General features: G+C 38.5%; 2 protein-coding genes across 2 annotated transcripts in view; both read right to left on the bottom strand.

The window, feature by feature from the left end:
* LOC149286084 (sodium-dependent serotonin transporter-like) overlaps nucleotides 1-6998 on the bottom strand; it is a 35026-nt gene extending 28028 nt beyond the window's left edge. Inside the window, exons 1-2 of the mRNA XM_089494420.1 lie at nucleotides 6915-6998; nucleotides 4884-5020 (exon numbers count right to left, since the gene is read on the bottom strand). Coding sequence (XP_089350546.1) covers nucleotides 4884-5020; nucleotides 6915-6998 — 221 coding nt within the window. The remainder of the gene's footprint in view (nucleotides 1-4883; nucleotides 5021-6914) is intronic.
* A 9935-nt stretch (nucleotides 6999-16933) lies between these two features.
* The window catches only part of LOC149286085 (bleomycin hydrolase-like), a 31094-nt gene continuing 30808 nt past the window's right edge, over nucleotides 16934-17219 (bottom strand). Inside the window, exon 12 of the mRNA XM_089494422.1 lies at nucleotides 16934-17082. Within this exon, the coding sequence (XP_089350548.1) occupies nucleotides 16934-17082 (149 nt within the window). The remainder of the gene's footprint in view (nucleotides 17083-17219) is intronic.

Genomic DNA, 17219 nt, shown 5'->3' on the forward strand with positions numbered 1-17219 from the left:
ATCTTCAGCGTAAAGAACAACAAGGAGTCGTGGAAGTGATGGTATGGTTCCCACAGAGCCCTGATTTCAACATCATCGAGTCAGTCTGGGATTATATGAAGAGAGAGAAGCAAGTGAAGCTGCCTAAATCCAAACTGTGGTTAGTTCTTCAAGATGTTGGGGACAACCTCCCTGCCGACCCTAAAAAAACTGTGTCCCAGTGTACAAAGAAGGCAATTGATGGTCACAATAATTATTGATTTGATTTAGATTTTTCTTCTGTTTCCGCACTCTGCATTTTCTTAAATGTTAAAATAAACTATTAACATGTCTTTTTTTTAAAGGATTCATACTTTACAGAATTTTTTTCACACCTGTCTAAAACGTTTGCCTAGTTCTGTATATCTTTATTTTTTATTTTATAACATAACTTTTCTAAAAAACCTTTCTGTGGGATCTACAATGTTACTGATATCAGTGTTTTCCTGAATTTGTTCTTTTGTTCTTACATGGCGACGTTGTTTTCCTTCATTAAAACCTCTCATTTTGTATGGATGGTTGGTAATAAAGAGCTTTAGTAACATTTTGACCTCTGATTACACTGAAGTGTCCATGAAACGAATTAAGACCTGTTGAACATTATCATGCGGATGAGTCTGAACATGCATTGTATTGTAGCTGGTGTATGAGCTTAACACTGCGTTGTATACTTTACACCAGAGTGTGTGAGAATAAACCTGCGGTGCGTTATTATATGTTGCTTTCATCCAGAGCTATAAACAGGTTCATGTCTGTGTGTTTAGTATGTTCTAAGTCATGCATGTATGACTTTGATCCTAGAATACATATCAACGTATGTAACTTTATATCTTTTTCCTGGTCTTTTTCCTAGTCTAAAGTAGGAAAAAAATATTTTATGATGAGTCTCTTAAATATAATTAATTATTAAATTTTGTACAGAAATATTTGCTGCATGATATGTATGCTGCTCTAGTGTTTTTGATACTGGTGTATGCCAGAGCTGGGTTGCACTTTACTATTCACGTTATTTTTTGCAAATAAAGCCCTATTTTTTTACACTGATTTATTGGGCATAGCTTTAACAATGGACAGCACTGAGAGTCACGCCACTTTGGTTTACATAGTTAATGAATATGAAGTTTAACTTTTCTGAAAGGGTGGTAGATAAGTGGAACAACCTCCCAGCAGAAGTGGTAATAATTTAGTGAGGGAATTTAAATATGGGATCAGCATAAAGCTATCCTGAATTTAAAACAAGACCAAGGGCTGATTAGGATCTGAGTCTCAACATATATATATCTCATAATACTCTATAGGTAACACATTTGGATCTTTAATGACACTCTGTAACATGTAGTCAGAGGCTGTGTTGGCCATTGGAATATTTTTTGACTTTGGACACAATCTGTTAAGATAAAAAGTAGTTTAAGGGCAATTATATGTCTAATTTAACCCCCTTAGACTGCTAGCTAAACCATCATATGTGACAGATGCGAGCACTTCGCCAAGATTTCACTGCATGCAATAGCCACACGCTTATCACATGCATATAATAACTATGGATATCTGCCATGGCATCCCTGGGCAGACATGATTCAAAGCAACAGCAAGTAGGGTGACCACGTTGGCCATTTTTCCAGGACACGCACACGTTTATTATACATCTGGGAGTTTACAGGACAGATGAACATCTCAACTCCCGGACTTCGCTATGTTTTATAAAAGGCCAGCTACAGAGACCTTCTCCTGTAAGAACAGTTTAGCAGACCTACCCCTTGTCACAGCCATGATAGTAATACATACAGAGAGGGAATTTAACATTGTATTTGATGTTCATTTGGTTATCACTTCTGCTATTTTACTTAACTATCCCTTAATTTACCCTTAACATTTTCTTACATTGCACCTAAGACCATTTCTCTCTCCAAGATTACATACAACCCAAACCTTTCAAGGGTATTACAAGCTTCTGTGGCTGACCTATATTTGAAGGACATGAATAACGTGTATTCTGCAAGTCTAATAGCTCCATTTAATTACTGTTTTATCAGCAAATTGTGAAAATTGGAACATGCTTATTTAGCATTTAAATGCAACAGCCTCTCAGCAGAAGTGGTGGAGGCTAATACGACAAAGTTAAACATGCATGAAATAGGCATAAAGTGATCCTGAATTTAAAACAAGACCAAGGACTGATTAAGAGTCCTTACATCAGGAAAACCAGCAGACTAGATGGGTTCGTATCTGCCGTGACATAACATTTTTATGTTACTAGTGAACAATATAAAATTTACCGGCAAGTCATATAATAAATTATACAAGAAAAAGCCATTGGTTACAACAAAGTTTATTGAATTACGTATGCTGACTAGCCTTTGCTAATCTAATATTTTCATAGCGGAAATACTATTTAGAGGGACACATATATACCCCATCAATCCGCCTTTAATCTCTTTTGTCCTACCCAGACAATATACAGGCATCGAATATAATGTAATTAGAATTCTTACTATTCAAATTCTGCATTTAAAGTTGATGTTTTTGTACTTTACGTTAAACATTGCTGAAAGGATACAACAAAATGCAAGAATTGATCCAATGGTTGTTCTGTATAAGTAAGGTGATTCTGGTGCAAATTTTTCAAAAGTGCTTCTGTTACTAAGCAACCAACGGATCTTACTGGAGCTTTTCATTGGTTGCCATGGCGAGAAGACCACTTTTTAAGCTGTGCACCAGAATCAGTTGTATAACTCCCTATAGATTATGTGGTCTACTCTCCAATGGAACCATTGGAAAACGGGACTCTTTATCAACACATGGATGACAAGTATGATGACTTCATTAATTCAACATTTCAGGATTTTTTGGTTTTTCATATTTTATTAAATCTTGAAATCTAGCACAATCCCAGTGTGCTATCTTGGTCATTTAATAGGTTAAAGACATCTCAAACCATCTAAAATCAGCTTAGATGAGCTACTGTGTGATTAGATGGTAAGTAGTAAAAAAAAATATATATATGTATTGAAATCACCAAAACAAATCAAGGACTACAAAAGAAAACATCAAAAACATAACAAAAACATTTAGTGTTATCAATCAGTGGAATGCAGTGTGTAAATAGTTAACAAAATGAAATATCCAACACACATAGATATATGGATTTCATAGAAAACATGTTATGTGTCCTTTTTATTATCATCATCATCATCGTGTGCCAATTCTGTGCTGTAGTAAAGCACATCTGCTCAGTGGATCTGGACAGATGTGGGGAGATCTTATCTTACTCTCTAATGTTTCCAACATGTTTTTATAATAAAGGTTCCAATTGATTCATCATATCACCACGGTAACCCCTGACAAATGACAAAATATTACCTTATAGTCTAGTACTTATGGAAACTTTCTAACTTAGTTGACCATGAGACGACGCAAATAACCTTTTAATATTCCATTGAAAATAATATTTTATAGTGACTCTAATCGCAGCAACCAAATGATTGAATTGACATTCCTTATGGAATAAAAATACTTATCAGGATGAGAAACTATTCTAAATTATGTTACCCCTAGGAATTTCAAGTGTGATATACTAAACAGTGTGTGATGTACAAACAGTGATTCCCATATATCATTAAATCAGAGTAAAATATGAAGGTGATCCAGAAGGCATGACCCAGAGAATATACTCATTCCCAGGTATGTATATCATTGCTGTATAGGAGTGCTGTTTTATTTAATATAGAGTTTATTTAATGGGAGATACAGCTCTACACAGTCTATAAAAAGAAATTAAACATAGCCCATAAATCAATAGTAATAGTCAATAGTAAAAATAGAAACTTTGGCTTCTAGAAAAAAACTGATTAGAAGCTATTTCTATTCATCCATATTAATCAGTTATATGAGATACAGCACTTCTATCCTTTCTACTCAAAGAGAGATTTTACCCTTTTTGGATCTACTTAGCACCCTGTACGATAAGAGAGAAGACAACTTCTCAGCCATAATTCTCATAATTCTCCACATTTAATCATTAATCCCCTCTACCCTGCAGCTACTGGAAAACAGACATTTGATAGAAGTTATTCTAGTTACCCCTACCATGTAACTATGATATAAGGAACCCCCTGGAGAAACCAAAAAGTTATTGAATATGGAAAACATATACCGTATATTTGTTATTTAATTCAAACAAACCATCTGCAGGGTAAATATAGATTTCTGTTCATAGCACCGTATCTAATAGCTTCATTTAACCTTTCGGTTAACAATTGATGATTAATCTCCCATGTTTTATATGACATGTAATAATGAAATATTTGGGGCAAATCAGGACAAAGTAAAGTCCACTTTTCCAGCTCATCCTGGTGTGTTTATAAGATGAGCTTCAGTAGCTGCTTCTAGCTGCCCTTTCTATTATCCAGAAAACACAATCCCCAGAATGTGTCATTTTCTGCCAAGCTGTAACAAAACTAAAAAACTTTTATTTGCCCCAAATGCAGCCAGGAGAAAAAAATAAATGCCTGCAGCACCAGAAACTGAGCTTTAAGACACACATTATATAATGATTATAACACAAAATATCCCCAAAAAGAGTTCTGTGTCACAATGTGCAGATCATGGCTTTGAAACAAACATTCTAATAGTTTTATAACACAAAAAGAACACGCAGTTACACAACATGCTGCTTGTAAGAAGTGGGTGAAGTTACATGCTGTGATAATAGTATAAGTACCTGTTCAGTGTTGTAAAGCCTGGATGTATCAATAGTCTTCTTGACTGGGGACTTCTTACCCTCTCATCACCTGCTCGATGAGATCTCAGCTGTTAAGTGTAAGGCTCAGCATCCTGCTCAGCTTTTGTACACCAAACCCCCTCACATGGTCTGATTTGCAGATAAATCTACTGCCAAAGGGCTCTTTAAGACAGATTTTGCGTCACTTTCAGACAAGTAAACTTGACTTTCACTGAGCTGCAACTCACACGCGCCCTCTATGGGTGGTAGCGGGGATTTCACCTGCTGGGTAACAAGCAGGTTACTTACAAGAGACACAGGAATGTCTTTTAACAACTTAAACTCATTCACAAGGTTAATGTCACAGGCTTTCACATGGTTAAAAAAATATTCTAAGAGTTATTCAAGGAGAACAAGATATACCCTTCCTGATGATATTAACAATGGGTCCATGTGCATCCCACCTTTGCTGGAGACATCAGCTTGAGCAGTAGGGACGGGAGGTGTGATGAAGTATGTAATGTGTCTCATCCAGAACCAAATTGAACCTTTTAGCACTTGTAAGATGGTTTATCCAGGTAACTTACTAGAAAGAAAAGGTTTAGGCTGATATGAAAGCGGAAAATCCAGAAAAGAGGGTTTTACTTGGAGGCTAAGATTAAAAAAAAAACGCTGTATAGGAAAATTATATATATATATAATAGGAAAATGTTTAAACACATGCAAACATCTTTAATGAAGTGTATCTACATCTATATCGATGCTCTACTGCACTTGGGCAGTAGTGGAAAATTGAGCAACATGTTTATTGGCACAATGTCATGTTATATTACTATCACTTTCCAAAAATCCAACACATTAGAAATCACCACTATAGTGGCGTAACTGATCAAGATAAGTAATGACTCATATTATGTGTAAACCATTAAGGCTGCACCGTAAGTTCTCTTATTCGTCATCATTATGTTAAGGGAACACTCCAGTTACATAGTTACATAGGCTGAAAAAAGACATGCGTCCATCAAGCTCAGCCTTTCCCATATCTATTTAGTTCTTGCTGTTGATCTAAAAGAAGGCCAAAAAAACCCAGTTGTGGCTCTTTCCAATTTTGCACTAACCAGGGGAAAAAAAAATTCTAGCTGAGTGGTCCCTTTAAATTTTCATAGTGCCCCCCCAAATGCTTTAAATGATTCTGCTGAAGCCCCCCATATGCATTTGCCCACCTCCCTGCTATCTGGCTAAACACTTCTCCCATCACGTGATCTACCTAGTGCTCTCTGAGCATTCCAGGTGAAGTCCATATGATAATATAGAAGTCTATATGATTGTTGAGGATCCTGGGGCCCTGGACTGTCCCTTTAATTCTTATTAAGTTGCTGATTGTTGTTGATAGGTTCAGGCATCCTTGGTAAGGTTTGGTTTGGAGAACAAAAAATTGATCAAAATCCTGGTCCCCTGTGCCACACATTTTAGCTTTCTATAGGAACACTTTTAAACAAAGTACCATTTAAACTAACTGAAAAAAGAACACGTTTTAATTGATTCAGGCGCACTTTTGAGTTGTTAATATTTGTTCCATATTGGGCAGGGTCCAGAAACCTAATTGAGGTTTGCCCTCCGATAATCTTTGCCCCAGTCACTCTCTCCTTCGTATTCAAGCAGCTTTCTGCACAGGAAATGCTCGAAATGAGACTTAGTTCCCAGTCACAAAACAGATCTGGTCGTGATAATAGTATCCAACCGAAAACAATGTTATGTATCAAAGACAACCTGTCTGAAATTTTTTTTTGTCTGTTTATAGAATATGTAAATGTCTTTTATTTCACTTATCTCAGAATGCTACATTTATGTATTTTATAACCGATTATGCAACTTGCCCTCTTGTTGATATGATCCTATTTGGGGTCAACGTGTAATGACAAAGTGACATAAGGGTCATTGGATTCGTAGTTCAACAAAAGCTAAAAATCAGCTTTTGGGGCTTCACTGAGATGTAGATTTGCCTTTTTCCTATTATTTCATTTGAACATCTGAGCTAAATTTGTTTAAAAAATATAATGGGAAAAAAACCTTGAATATATGTTTTTTTTAAGCAATGCTTTGGTTTTGCGGATAATGAACCAGGAGGAGACTGTGATGGATCATAGGGCTGCCCTATGACTTTTGGGAGGATTACCCAAGGGTCAGTACTGTACTGATAATTTAAGAAGTTTCCTAGTAATTCTGTGGAATGTTTCCGGATATCTGAGGGTATGTTCATCGCTCATGTGCATTTCTAGAGAAGATTAATGTGATGGGGTTAATTATAAGTTTGGAAGGAAGTCTTGACATAAAACTTAGCTAAGTTTATTCAGGACTCTGTGCTAAAAGTAAGCTTGGCACCCATTCCAAAAATAAATAAACACCAATTTACAGGGCAGAATATAAGGACATTATGTCTCAATATGAGTTTAACTTCATATATATATATATATATATATATATATATATATATATATATATATATATACACACAACAGGTAGACAAGTGTGGCCGCAAGGGATTGTACATATAGAAATTCCATTGGCTTTATGAGACTTAATATTTCAAATATGGTGCATATACTATGAGTGAGTATACTGAAGTTGAAGGCTACATGTTTTGGGTGCTGTTGGCTGCAACAGCCTTAGTTGGGTTCTACTGATCAAGGTGAAATTTTGAATTTGAAACATAAGGGGTGCTTCTTTTGTAAAGCCAATGGTTATTTGTACGGTCACAGACTGAACATTTGAAGCTATAACCTTGTTTTAATGTCACGCTCGCTCACAGCTGATATAACACAGATGGCAGATGACAGTGTTATGGCACATCTATGTGAATATGAGCCAAGAGTAGCTTTGCTCTCACTATTTTTACCACTGCAGCTGAGGACATGATCCAAATCATTTTACGAGGATTTAAGATGTTTGCTAAAGAGATCTAGAGCACGGCGGATCTCTAGTTATTTAAGTAATATTGAGCGTGGCAAACAGTCGCCCACCATACTGTTTGGCCAGATGGTCCAGTGTAAGTTAAGAAAAATAGCAGATGTTCTAAAGAAGAATCTGAAACATATACTTTTATACGAGAGTCAAATGCCATTCACTACAACCCCCAATGCATTATATATTTCCGACATAATCACACCACTAAACTGTTTCTGAACCCACTTAAAGCTGAAAGGGAAGAAAAATACGGGTTAACGCATAATAGGAAAGGGATTCAACAATCAGTTTAAAATGTTTGAAGGTTATCCTAAAAGAATGGAAATAATAGCTGTGAAAATAAACACAGCCCTGAAAATATTTATTATCCCAAATACTGGATGGTACAATTTGCATTATTGGTTTATTTTGTATTCGTTCAGCATGTACACGCTGATCAGTGGTGATACAGAAACTTGCAAGACCACACAGATCGGCAAACGATTAGACTTTAGGTCAGGGGTGGGTATCCATTTCCCATACTACTCATATAACCCGCAGCCAATCTATATGTCAGAGTACTAGTCACATAACCGTAAGACCCAAAATACAGTTAGTGTCCCATTAATGTTAATGGGAAGAATACTATAAATATCATTTGGTTTAATTTGTATATAAAAGAACTAGGGCTGCAACTAACGATTATTTTAATAATCGATTAGTTGGCCGATTATTTTTTCGATTAATCGATTCATCGGATAAAAAAATTCAATTTTTTTTTTAAAATTAAAATAATGTAATAAAAAACGTACAATTTACACTTTCATCTCTTTATTGCAATGGCCTCTCTCTCTCTCTCTATTTACCTTCTTATTTTACTGACATAATAATAAAAGCTACAAGAACCCAAACACAGTGTTTCTCAAACTAGGTTTTAATACAAAGTTATTAGTAAATATTAATTCATATGTTAACTATTTTTCATATTTAATAAAAACTATGAGAAAAAAGCGTTGTTTAAATTTTTTTTTATTTACCAAACTGCCCCCGGTTATGCACATCTGACCCCCAGCTTGCCACTCTGCCCCCATATATGCCTTATACCTCTTATATGCCAGTGATATGCCACTGAGCCCCCTGATATACCTTTTACCCCCAGATATGTTTTATGCCCCCCTGATATGCCTAATATCGATATGCCTTATACCCCCTATATGCCCTGAAATTCATAATACCCCCCATACACCACTATAACTCACCCATACACCACTCTGGCTCCTCCCCCTCCCATACACCAGTCTGGCTCCTCCCCCCTCCCATACATCACTTTGCCTCCTCCCCCTCCCATACACCACTTTGCCTCCCCCTCCCATACTCCACTCTGGCTCCTCCCCCTCCCATACACCACTCTGGCTCCTCCCCCCTCCCATACACCACTCTGCCTCCTCCCCCTCCCATATAACACTTTGCCTCCTCCCCCCTCCCATACTCCACTCTGCCTCCTCCCCCCTCCCATACTCCACTCTGCCTCCTGTCAGCAACGGAGGTTCACAAGACACCAGGGAGCCGGGTAGAGAGGCAGAGTGCCGTATGGGAGGGGGAGGAGCCAGAGTGGTGTATGGGAGGGTGGCTCCCATACACCCCTCTGACTCCTCCCCCTCCCATACACCGCTCTGCCTCTCTACCCGGCTCCGTTACTGACAGGAACTTTCACTGCAGCTTCATAGAAGCCTCAGCGTAAGTGAAGGTGAGTAACGGAGGCTGTCTGTGCGATGCAGACCCCCACCGGCTGACAGAGAGGATGATTCTCTGTCAGCCGGTGGGGGTCTGCACGATGCGCACAGCCAGCCTCCGTTACTGCCCTTCACTTACGCTGAGGCTTCTATGAAGCTGCAGTGAAAGTTCCTGTCAGTAACGGAGCCGGGTAGAGAGGCAGAGTGATGTATGGGAGGGGGGAGGAGTCAGAGGGGTGTATGGGAGGGGGAGAGAGACGGAAGTGAGAGACCGGCCGACAGTGAGGGGAATCCAGGTCCCCTGCAGCGTTGCGGGGGATCAGGATTCTAGTGTTATAATCCGATCTCCGTTTGAGGTCGGATTATAATTTTTATAATCGATAAAAATCGATTCGATTAATCGATAATGAAAATCGTTGACAACGATTTTCATTATCGATTATTATCGATTTTATCGATTAGTTGTTTCAGCCCTAAAAAGAACATCATAATGTATATTCTAATCTGTGAGATATTGCAGCCCCTGTATTGCTGGGTGGTCTCAGGTCCTTATGGCAGTCCTGCGGCGAGTCTCCCTGTTCGGTCTCTGTGCCGGCTTGTAATGCTGAGCGTCGGAAATCTTTACAAGCCGGCACCGAGACCGAACAGGAAGACTCGCCGTAGAGGAGAGAGAGAGGGGCGCCGAGCGGGTACTGACAGCTTGGTAAGCGAAAACCACTCGGCGCCCCTTTCTCTCTCTTTCGCTTTTAAAAAAAAAGGGCTTGCCCCACTCGGCTCCATTGTCGGGCCGGCCCTGGGCTCCTGGGTGCACAAGTAGGCACTTTGAAACTATAATATCTGCTAATAGTAACGTATGTGATTATTATTTATTAGTTAGCGTCTGTCAGGTTCATGTTAACTTGACAGGGTACATTCACGGAGGTTGTGAGCCGTCAACACAGTTTGCATGGGACGGGGGTCGCGATGTTACACTAACCTGCAACACTGGATCATGTCTTTGATCTGAATTTAAAGTAAAGAACCACAATATCGTTAAGAGAAAACCCCATTCACTAACGATATCACTATCCCTTACAGGTGTTTTCCCATCATAAATACCGTATAGGTGTACAGTTGTTCCTACAGCACAAATGCCCCGTTCCCCTAATACCCCATCATACGACCAAGGAAAGGCAACACAGAGGGTGTATTGGCAGGCGTGATTGATGTGGCCTTTAGAGTCATGATACTGTGACAAGGATATGAACGGTTGTCAGTTGGGAATTTAGGTTTCTCCATGCAGCTCTCCTTTCATAGAAACATGAGTCGTGTATTTCATGTGTTCACCGACCCCCATGGGGTATTTGGAGAAAAATATGCACATAGGATTTACGGAAGTGATAATACACTAATGGATGGGGCAGGAGGACCTGATTTCGGAACCTGTGGATTGCTTTAAATGATGTAATTCCGAGAAATAGTCAGTTCTCACCTAGAGAGTCGTTGCTGGCCTTATGCCACCTGGTGGTCGGCAATGAGAGCATCATCAACGAGATACGTTGGTTTGATTCAATGACCCATTTAAGAACCACACTTGTCATGAAAGTGAAAAAAAAAATCAGGTCCATTAGGAAGGTATTTAACTCCCAGGGTACAACCACAAAACAATTGCTAGCTGTTTAGACAAATCTAATTAGAGTTTGCCGATTGCATGTCTAAACTACATTCGTGTCAAAGAAGTCAAATAGAAAACCACTGCAACTCCAATTTTCAGTTCAATGTTAACGCATGTCATTTTAATAACTCATTCCAGCCTATTGAACAACAGTATATATTTTTTCTAAATATCCTATAATTTAACTATTTCTTATTAACAAAAGTACTTACATTTTAAAAATGTAAAATATCTAAGATTATTACTTGCAGTTACTTTTGCTGTGCTAAAACTTACTTGAAAAGTGCACCATATAATAAAATACGTGCTGCTACTACTACTAGTCAGTATAAAGCACGGGTATAAAATAAAAAGTTCTGTTCTGCAAATAGAACAAAATATATTGGAATCTTTTTACAAATAATTTTTATATGGAATAAATAAAATATTTTTTTGCTCTAGAATTTATATTTGTTTGGGAATTTTTGCCCATTCATCCAGTAGAACATTTGGAATTGTCCAAAATGTCTTGATATGTCCCCCTTCAGCATACCATTTTGGGCATTGCTATGCTTCCAACTTTGTGGGAACAGTTTGGGGAAGGTCTTTTTCTGTTCCAGCATGGCAGTGATCCAGTGCACAAAACAAGGTCCATAAAGACATGGTTGGATGACTTTGGTGTGGAAGATCGTGACTGACCCGCACAGAGCCCTGACCCCAACCCCATAAGTGACACCTGGGTGCAGTTACATACAGAGATACTAATATACCGTATTGGCTCGGATATAGGCCGCCCCTGTATATAGGCCGCCCCCTAAAAGTTTGGTGCTTTTTTAAAGAAAAAGTTTTTTTCTTTAAAAAAGCACCAAAAAAACATGCTACCACTCTGTCCCCCCCCCCCGAGATATGCTTCCACTGTCCTCCCTCCCCGAGATATGCTACCACTGTCCTCCCTCCCCGAGATATGCTACCACTGTCCTCCTCCCCCCCCGAGATATGCTACCACTGTCCCCCCCCCCGGAGTGTCCTCCTCTGCCCCCCCCCCCCGATTTACCGGAGCAGACTCCCGGGTGTCTTGCAGGGCCGGCGGGGGACATCTACGCAATACGCGTATACAACTTCCGGTGCCGGCACTCAGCGGATGCTGCCTGCCTGGGCGCTAGACCCCGAATATAGGCCGCACCCCCACTTTAAAGACTTAAAGTGGGGGAAAAAAGTGCGGCCTATATTCGAGCCAATACGGTAATACACTACCAAGTGCACTCTATCATGCAGTATACACCATATAATTGTGCATGCATACACTAACAGGCACACTCACACCATACATATACACTCACATACACACTCTAACCCCTACATACACTTATCCCTCACTTTCCTTCTTTCACACTCCCTCTTACCTTACAGAGCCTTGTCTTGATCGCAGCTTGCAATGCTGCTGCTGCTGCTGCTCCCTACTACCACAAATGTAATGCACCTTAATTGCCAGCTTAACAAATAGTTCAGTCAGAAGGATGACTTTCAAGAAATCGTCTCATGTTAACTTCATGCAAAACCAAATAAACATCACTGTGGCATATTAACATCATAATCCTTCCCGTATACCAAGTTGTAATAAATGCAAACCGTCAACCTAATTCTGTACTATGGGGCACCTGTGATTCTGAGTCTTTGTGGAACATGTTAGACAAATAAGACCATCAAATTAATTTCAGATGCTATTAGGGCAGTGCATCGAAGGACTGTATGCTATAATTTTTTTTGGCCCTTTTGGGAATTAATTAGAGCTTCTTGGCAATATGCCACAAAATAGTCCAGAACCTGCCTAGAAATTGGAACCCACATTCCGTTGGTTGAATGGCGACATATCCATGTCTAGATCTTCACTAAATCTAGAGATTATCCCACCGGGACCCTTAGCTCTGTATACACAGCTGTTCATAGTGTTTCTATTAGGTTCACAAGCCTGAGGGACAAATATTTATTTCAAGCTTGCCTGATTAAAAAAATAATGAAATAGAACTTTGATGAAACAGAATTTTTTCAAATAGAATTGGATTCTTATGAACTGTATCCATTCCGCTCACAGGTCTTCTCCAACATTTATCCCAACAAAAAGAATATCAGATTATTACCACAATGGAAAATGGAGGCAGTGGTACAAGTGTAATTATGGCGATTGCCAGAGATAGGCAAAATATAAAAGAGGATAGACGGGAAAGGATCAGATGAGGGGGGAAATGGGGCTGAACAAGCCAAAAAAAGGGGCAAGAGGGAGACTAATTTGGACAGTGAGAACTGGGAAAATAATCTGAAAGAAGAAGGGAAAAGGAAGTGTGAGAGAGTATGAAGGACTTAAAGATTTGCGCAGAAACAAAGGCTTGAGAAATAAAATGTGAGCCCCACGTTCTGTTCCATTCATATGCAGCCCCATTGTTCATCATATTGTTTTTCTGGCAAAAACTTGGGGTTTAGTGAATCACCATTAAATATGAACACCAATTCATCTCTTACTAGTGAAGACTATGAAATATTTTTAAATGGAAAGCAGACTGCGTTCTGGATGTCCTGTAGAATCTTTACACAGAATCATTTCTAACAGCTGACCTCACTTCTGGTAATGGTTAGTTCAACAATTATACTTTGCATTTCATTATTTTAATAATTGGATCATCATGCAATGTCACAAAGTATAGTTGCTGTAACCTCCCCTTGCTTGGCTAGGATTTATTGGCAAACAGTACTTAGTAAATGTGAAGCTCCTTCCAACATATTTGGATCCCATAGAGAAAATAAAAAGTACTCGAGCTGAGAGCTGTGACCTCTTGTATCTCGCAAGGAAGCATTTCACTTCCTGTAAAGAATTGTGCGATTAACTCCTTAACTCGGTACTAAAGATTTAGGAAACTAAATGTGTATTTTCTGCTTAAAAAACCTTAATTCTGTGGACAATCAGCCTAATAAAGAAAATGTATATTCCTGTATTGGGAATTGTATTGAGAAGATGAAGCCTTTATTTGAAGTCCCATTGTATGGAGAGCTCTCAGTGGGTTCTTAAAGGCTTATTGACTCGACATTTTATGTTGACCCAATAAAAGGTATCATCAACTTCTCTAAAGACCCTATGTACTAACAACCACAACCTTTTGATTAGGGGAGATGGCACTTAAATATGTAATTTTTGCCATCAAATACGGCGCAAATGATGGTAACGCATTGTGAAAAGCAGTAGGAGTTGGGTTTCCATTATGGGGAGAATCTGGCTATACAAGAGTAATCATAGCTTGGTGCCTCCTTCCATCATAGAATAAATAAGGACCAAATTGACCTGGGAAGTTTTAACTCCACAGAAGATGCATCTCAGGAAAGCAGATGGATGACACGAAGGCTCTGTTATAGTAGCCACTGAATCTTAGATGCTTTCAAGTAAAGTTAAGAAACAATAAGGCAGACTTCCAAGCAACAAAGAATAAACCACAAAGTAGTAACAGCAAGCGTGGAACAGTGTTTGAAATTGATCTTTTATTTAAAAAACAAAAAAATCTCAGAAGCACCATTTAGTGAATGATGAAAACAAAAACAAAATCATAAAAATTCCCTCCTACATTTCTGAACCCTGCAGCATTTCATACATAACACTCAGTGGTACCCAAGAGTTATTTTGCTGCATCCATGATATTCTCCAACATCTGGGAAGACTGAAGTGAATGCCACGCTTTCAAAACCTGTTTTTTTATTTAATAGATTAATGGTAAGCATATTCCAGGTAGCATCTCATTGTGTTCTTATTGTGATTTCTACAGAAGACAGGTGAGAACCTTTAACCTAAAAGTATCCTAAAAAAATAAAATTTCCAGTTGTAGCCACAATAATGCTGCTTAATTGCTTTTATACAAGTACCAACTTGCAGTTATATTCTCCACGTAGATTACAACTGCAATGATGCTTTATCACACCCCATAGTACCCGATAAGCGCCAATTAAGTAATTCAGTAATACCATCCACAGGCTGTATGTTCAAGTGAAAGGGATACCCTCTGGGATGCTGGAATTATTAGGAATTTGAGGAGACAAATGTATATTGGTCCCACAGAAGATAAAAGTCTTTGGAAGGGCGTAATAGCCTTTGTCAAATCAACAAAGTGAGAGAAAGACGTAGAGCCCCATGAGCCGTCAATACCTAAAAAGGTCCCTTTATCCGATACGATCCAAAGAACATTTTCAACTTTTCATCTGCAATGCCAAATATTGCCTCTGCGTGCTTACAAAACAGGCCCTGGGTGCGAGTGTTTCCTACACTTAAGCCAGGACATCATCTAAAGTCTGCCAGCTAAAATTATTTCGGGATTAGAGAAACATGCTCTACCATCATCTCAGTAATGTAAAAGCGTCCATTGCCTTTGGTGGTTTAACAGTGATATATAATGGATGGACTCGTTCAATGATGAGAGAAAAGGGACAGTCAGTACCACATACTTAAAATCTTTAGCATGTCATATTTTCACTGTATTAAGCTTTACCACTTCTGCCAGGAGACTGTCCCACTTATCTGCCACCCTCACAGTAAAGAAAAATGTCCTTAAATTACATATAAGCCTCTGACCCTATAGTTTTTAGATTATGACCTCTTGTTCTATCGTACTGGAGAATGTTGGTGTTCTACATATGCTATGGGTCTTTCTGGTGGTATAGAAAGTGAAAAAATATATCAAAGCATAACTTAAGACGTATAAAGCTGGCACTTAGCATTGTCAGAACAATGGACTATATGGCAGTCTTGTATGTTTAAAAAGTTGGAAAACGAAACTTTTGATTATTATGGGATGATCCCATTAAAGTACATTTTGACCAGTAGAGGTCAAGAAAATGCTCCAGTCAATTAGCAGAACTGTTCTGTATTTTCTTTAACTGAACCAAAAAATCTAAGTGACAGATGAGGGTATTAAAAAATAAATAAAAAAAGGAGATTAAAACATGAACACTGGGAACCCTCTCCCCACCACAAATCATCATATATGTCTTTGAAGTTACCACGCCAATGATTACAAAGACAAACTATACCCAACAATATCGACCGAGGTTTGAGGGCCAGGGAAAGTATGGTAGTTGTATTTAAGTACCAATAATACTATGCTTTTTATCTAATTAGTTAATTACTGAATAGTTTATGGTTGAGTCAATGGAGAGGGAATCTCTGGTCAATTAGCCAAGTATCATAGTAATTTTACACCACAGCATCTGGAAGGACATCTATACCAAGAAATACCGATTGTTTTATTACAGGAAATGGAAAAAATGGCAAATTACCTGGTTATTTAAAAGACTTGAAAACAAATTTAAAAGGTAAAATTACTACAGCTTAATCAGCCAAACAATACTATGTGAGCAATCAAAGAAAACATGACATCACCACGGAAGAATGGTGTGTAATAATCAACATCACTACAGCAAGTAGATTCTGTTGAATCTTGGCGGACTAAAATTCCCTTCTCTCATTCTGCCCCCCCATAGTTTGTAGGCTGGATAGAAAATAGCAAATTATATTTGTGGATGCGTCACTCAACTTTTTTTTTTTTTTTTTTTTTACATATCAATACAACAATTTTCTTACAAATGACAAACGACAAACATATCAAAAAAGGACATTGTGTTCTAAAGTCTTAAAATGGTGTGGATGTATGTGGATAAAAGAATATCCTCGTCAGGAAGTGATGAGCCAGATGAAGATACAGTCCTCCCAAAAAGTAGGTTTGAGGTGCAGTGGAACCTGTCCATCCCATTTTCAAGTAAAAACATGCAGGTTTTCTGTATTTCTGAGATGGGAAGAGAATTTAGTCTAGAAGATGAAGAGGGTTAATAGGAAAGAACCGTGTCATTTGTCTACTAAGCTAAAGCCCCCATGGGGTCCCAGGCTGGTAGTACGACAGGCTCCTGCTTCAGAACTTCCAGCACGTTTTCAGGAACATGCTTCTTATCCACCACCACTTCATAGACATATTCAGAGAACCAGTCATCAGTCATGATAAGGTACCCTACATGGGGAGGAAAAAAGGAAAAGAAAATAGAGGATTAAGTAAAATGAGACCATGAAGTTTATTCATACCTAGTTATTTTATTCCTATGTTTAAATGAAGACTTGAACATGTCCTAAAAGTAGTATTGTAAATAC

Source organism: Sceloporus occidentalis, unplaced genomic scaffold, assembly GCF_023333645.1.
Source record: "Sceloporus occidentalis isolate IW3139 unplaced genomic scaffold, rSceOcc1.0.p SCAF_72, whole genome shotgun sequence".
Taxonomy (NCBI): domain Eukaryota; kingdom Metazoa; phylum Chordata; class Lepidosauria; order Squamata; family Phrynosomatidae; genus Sceloporus; species Sceloporus occidentalis.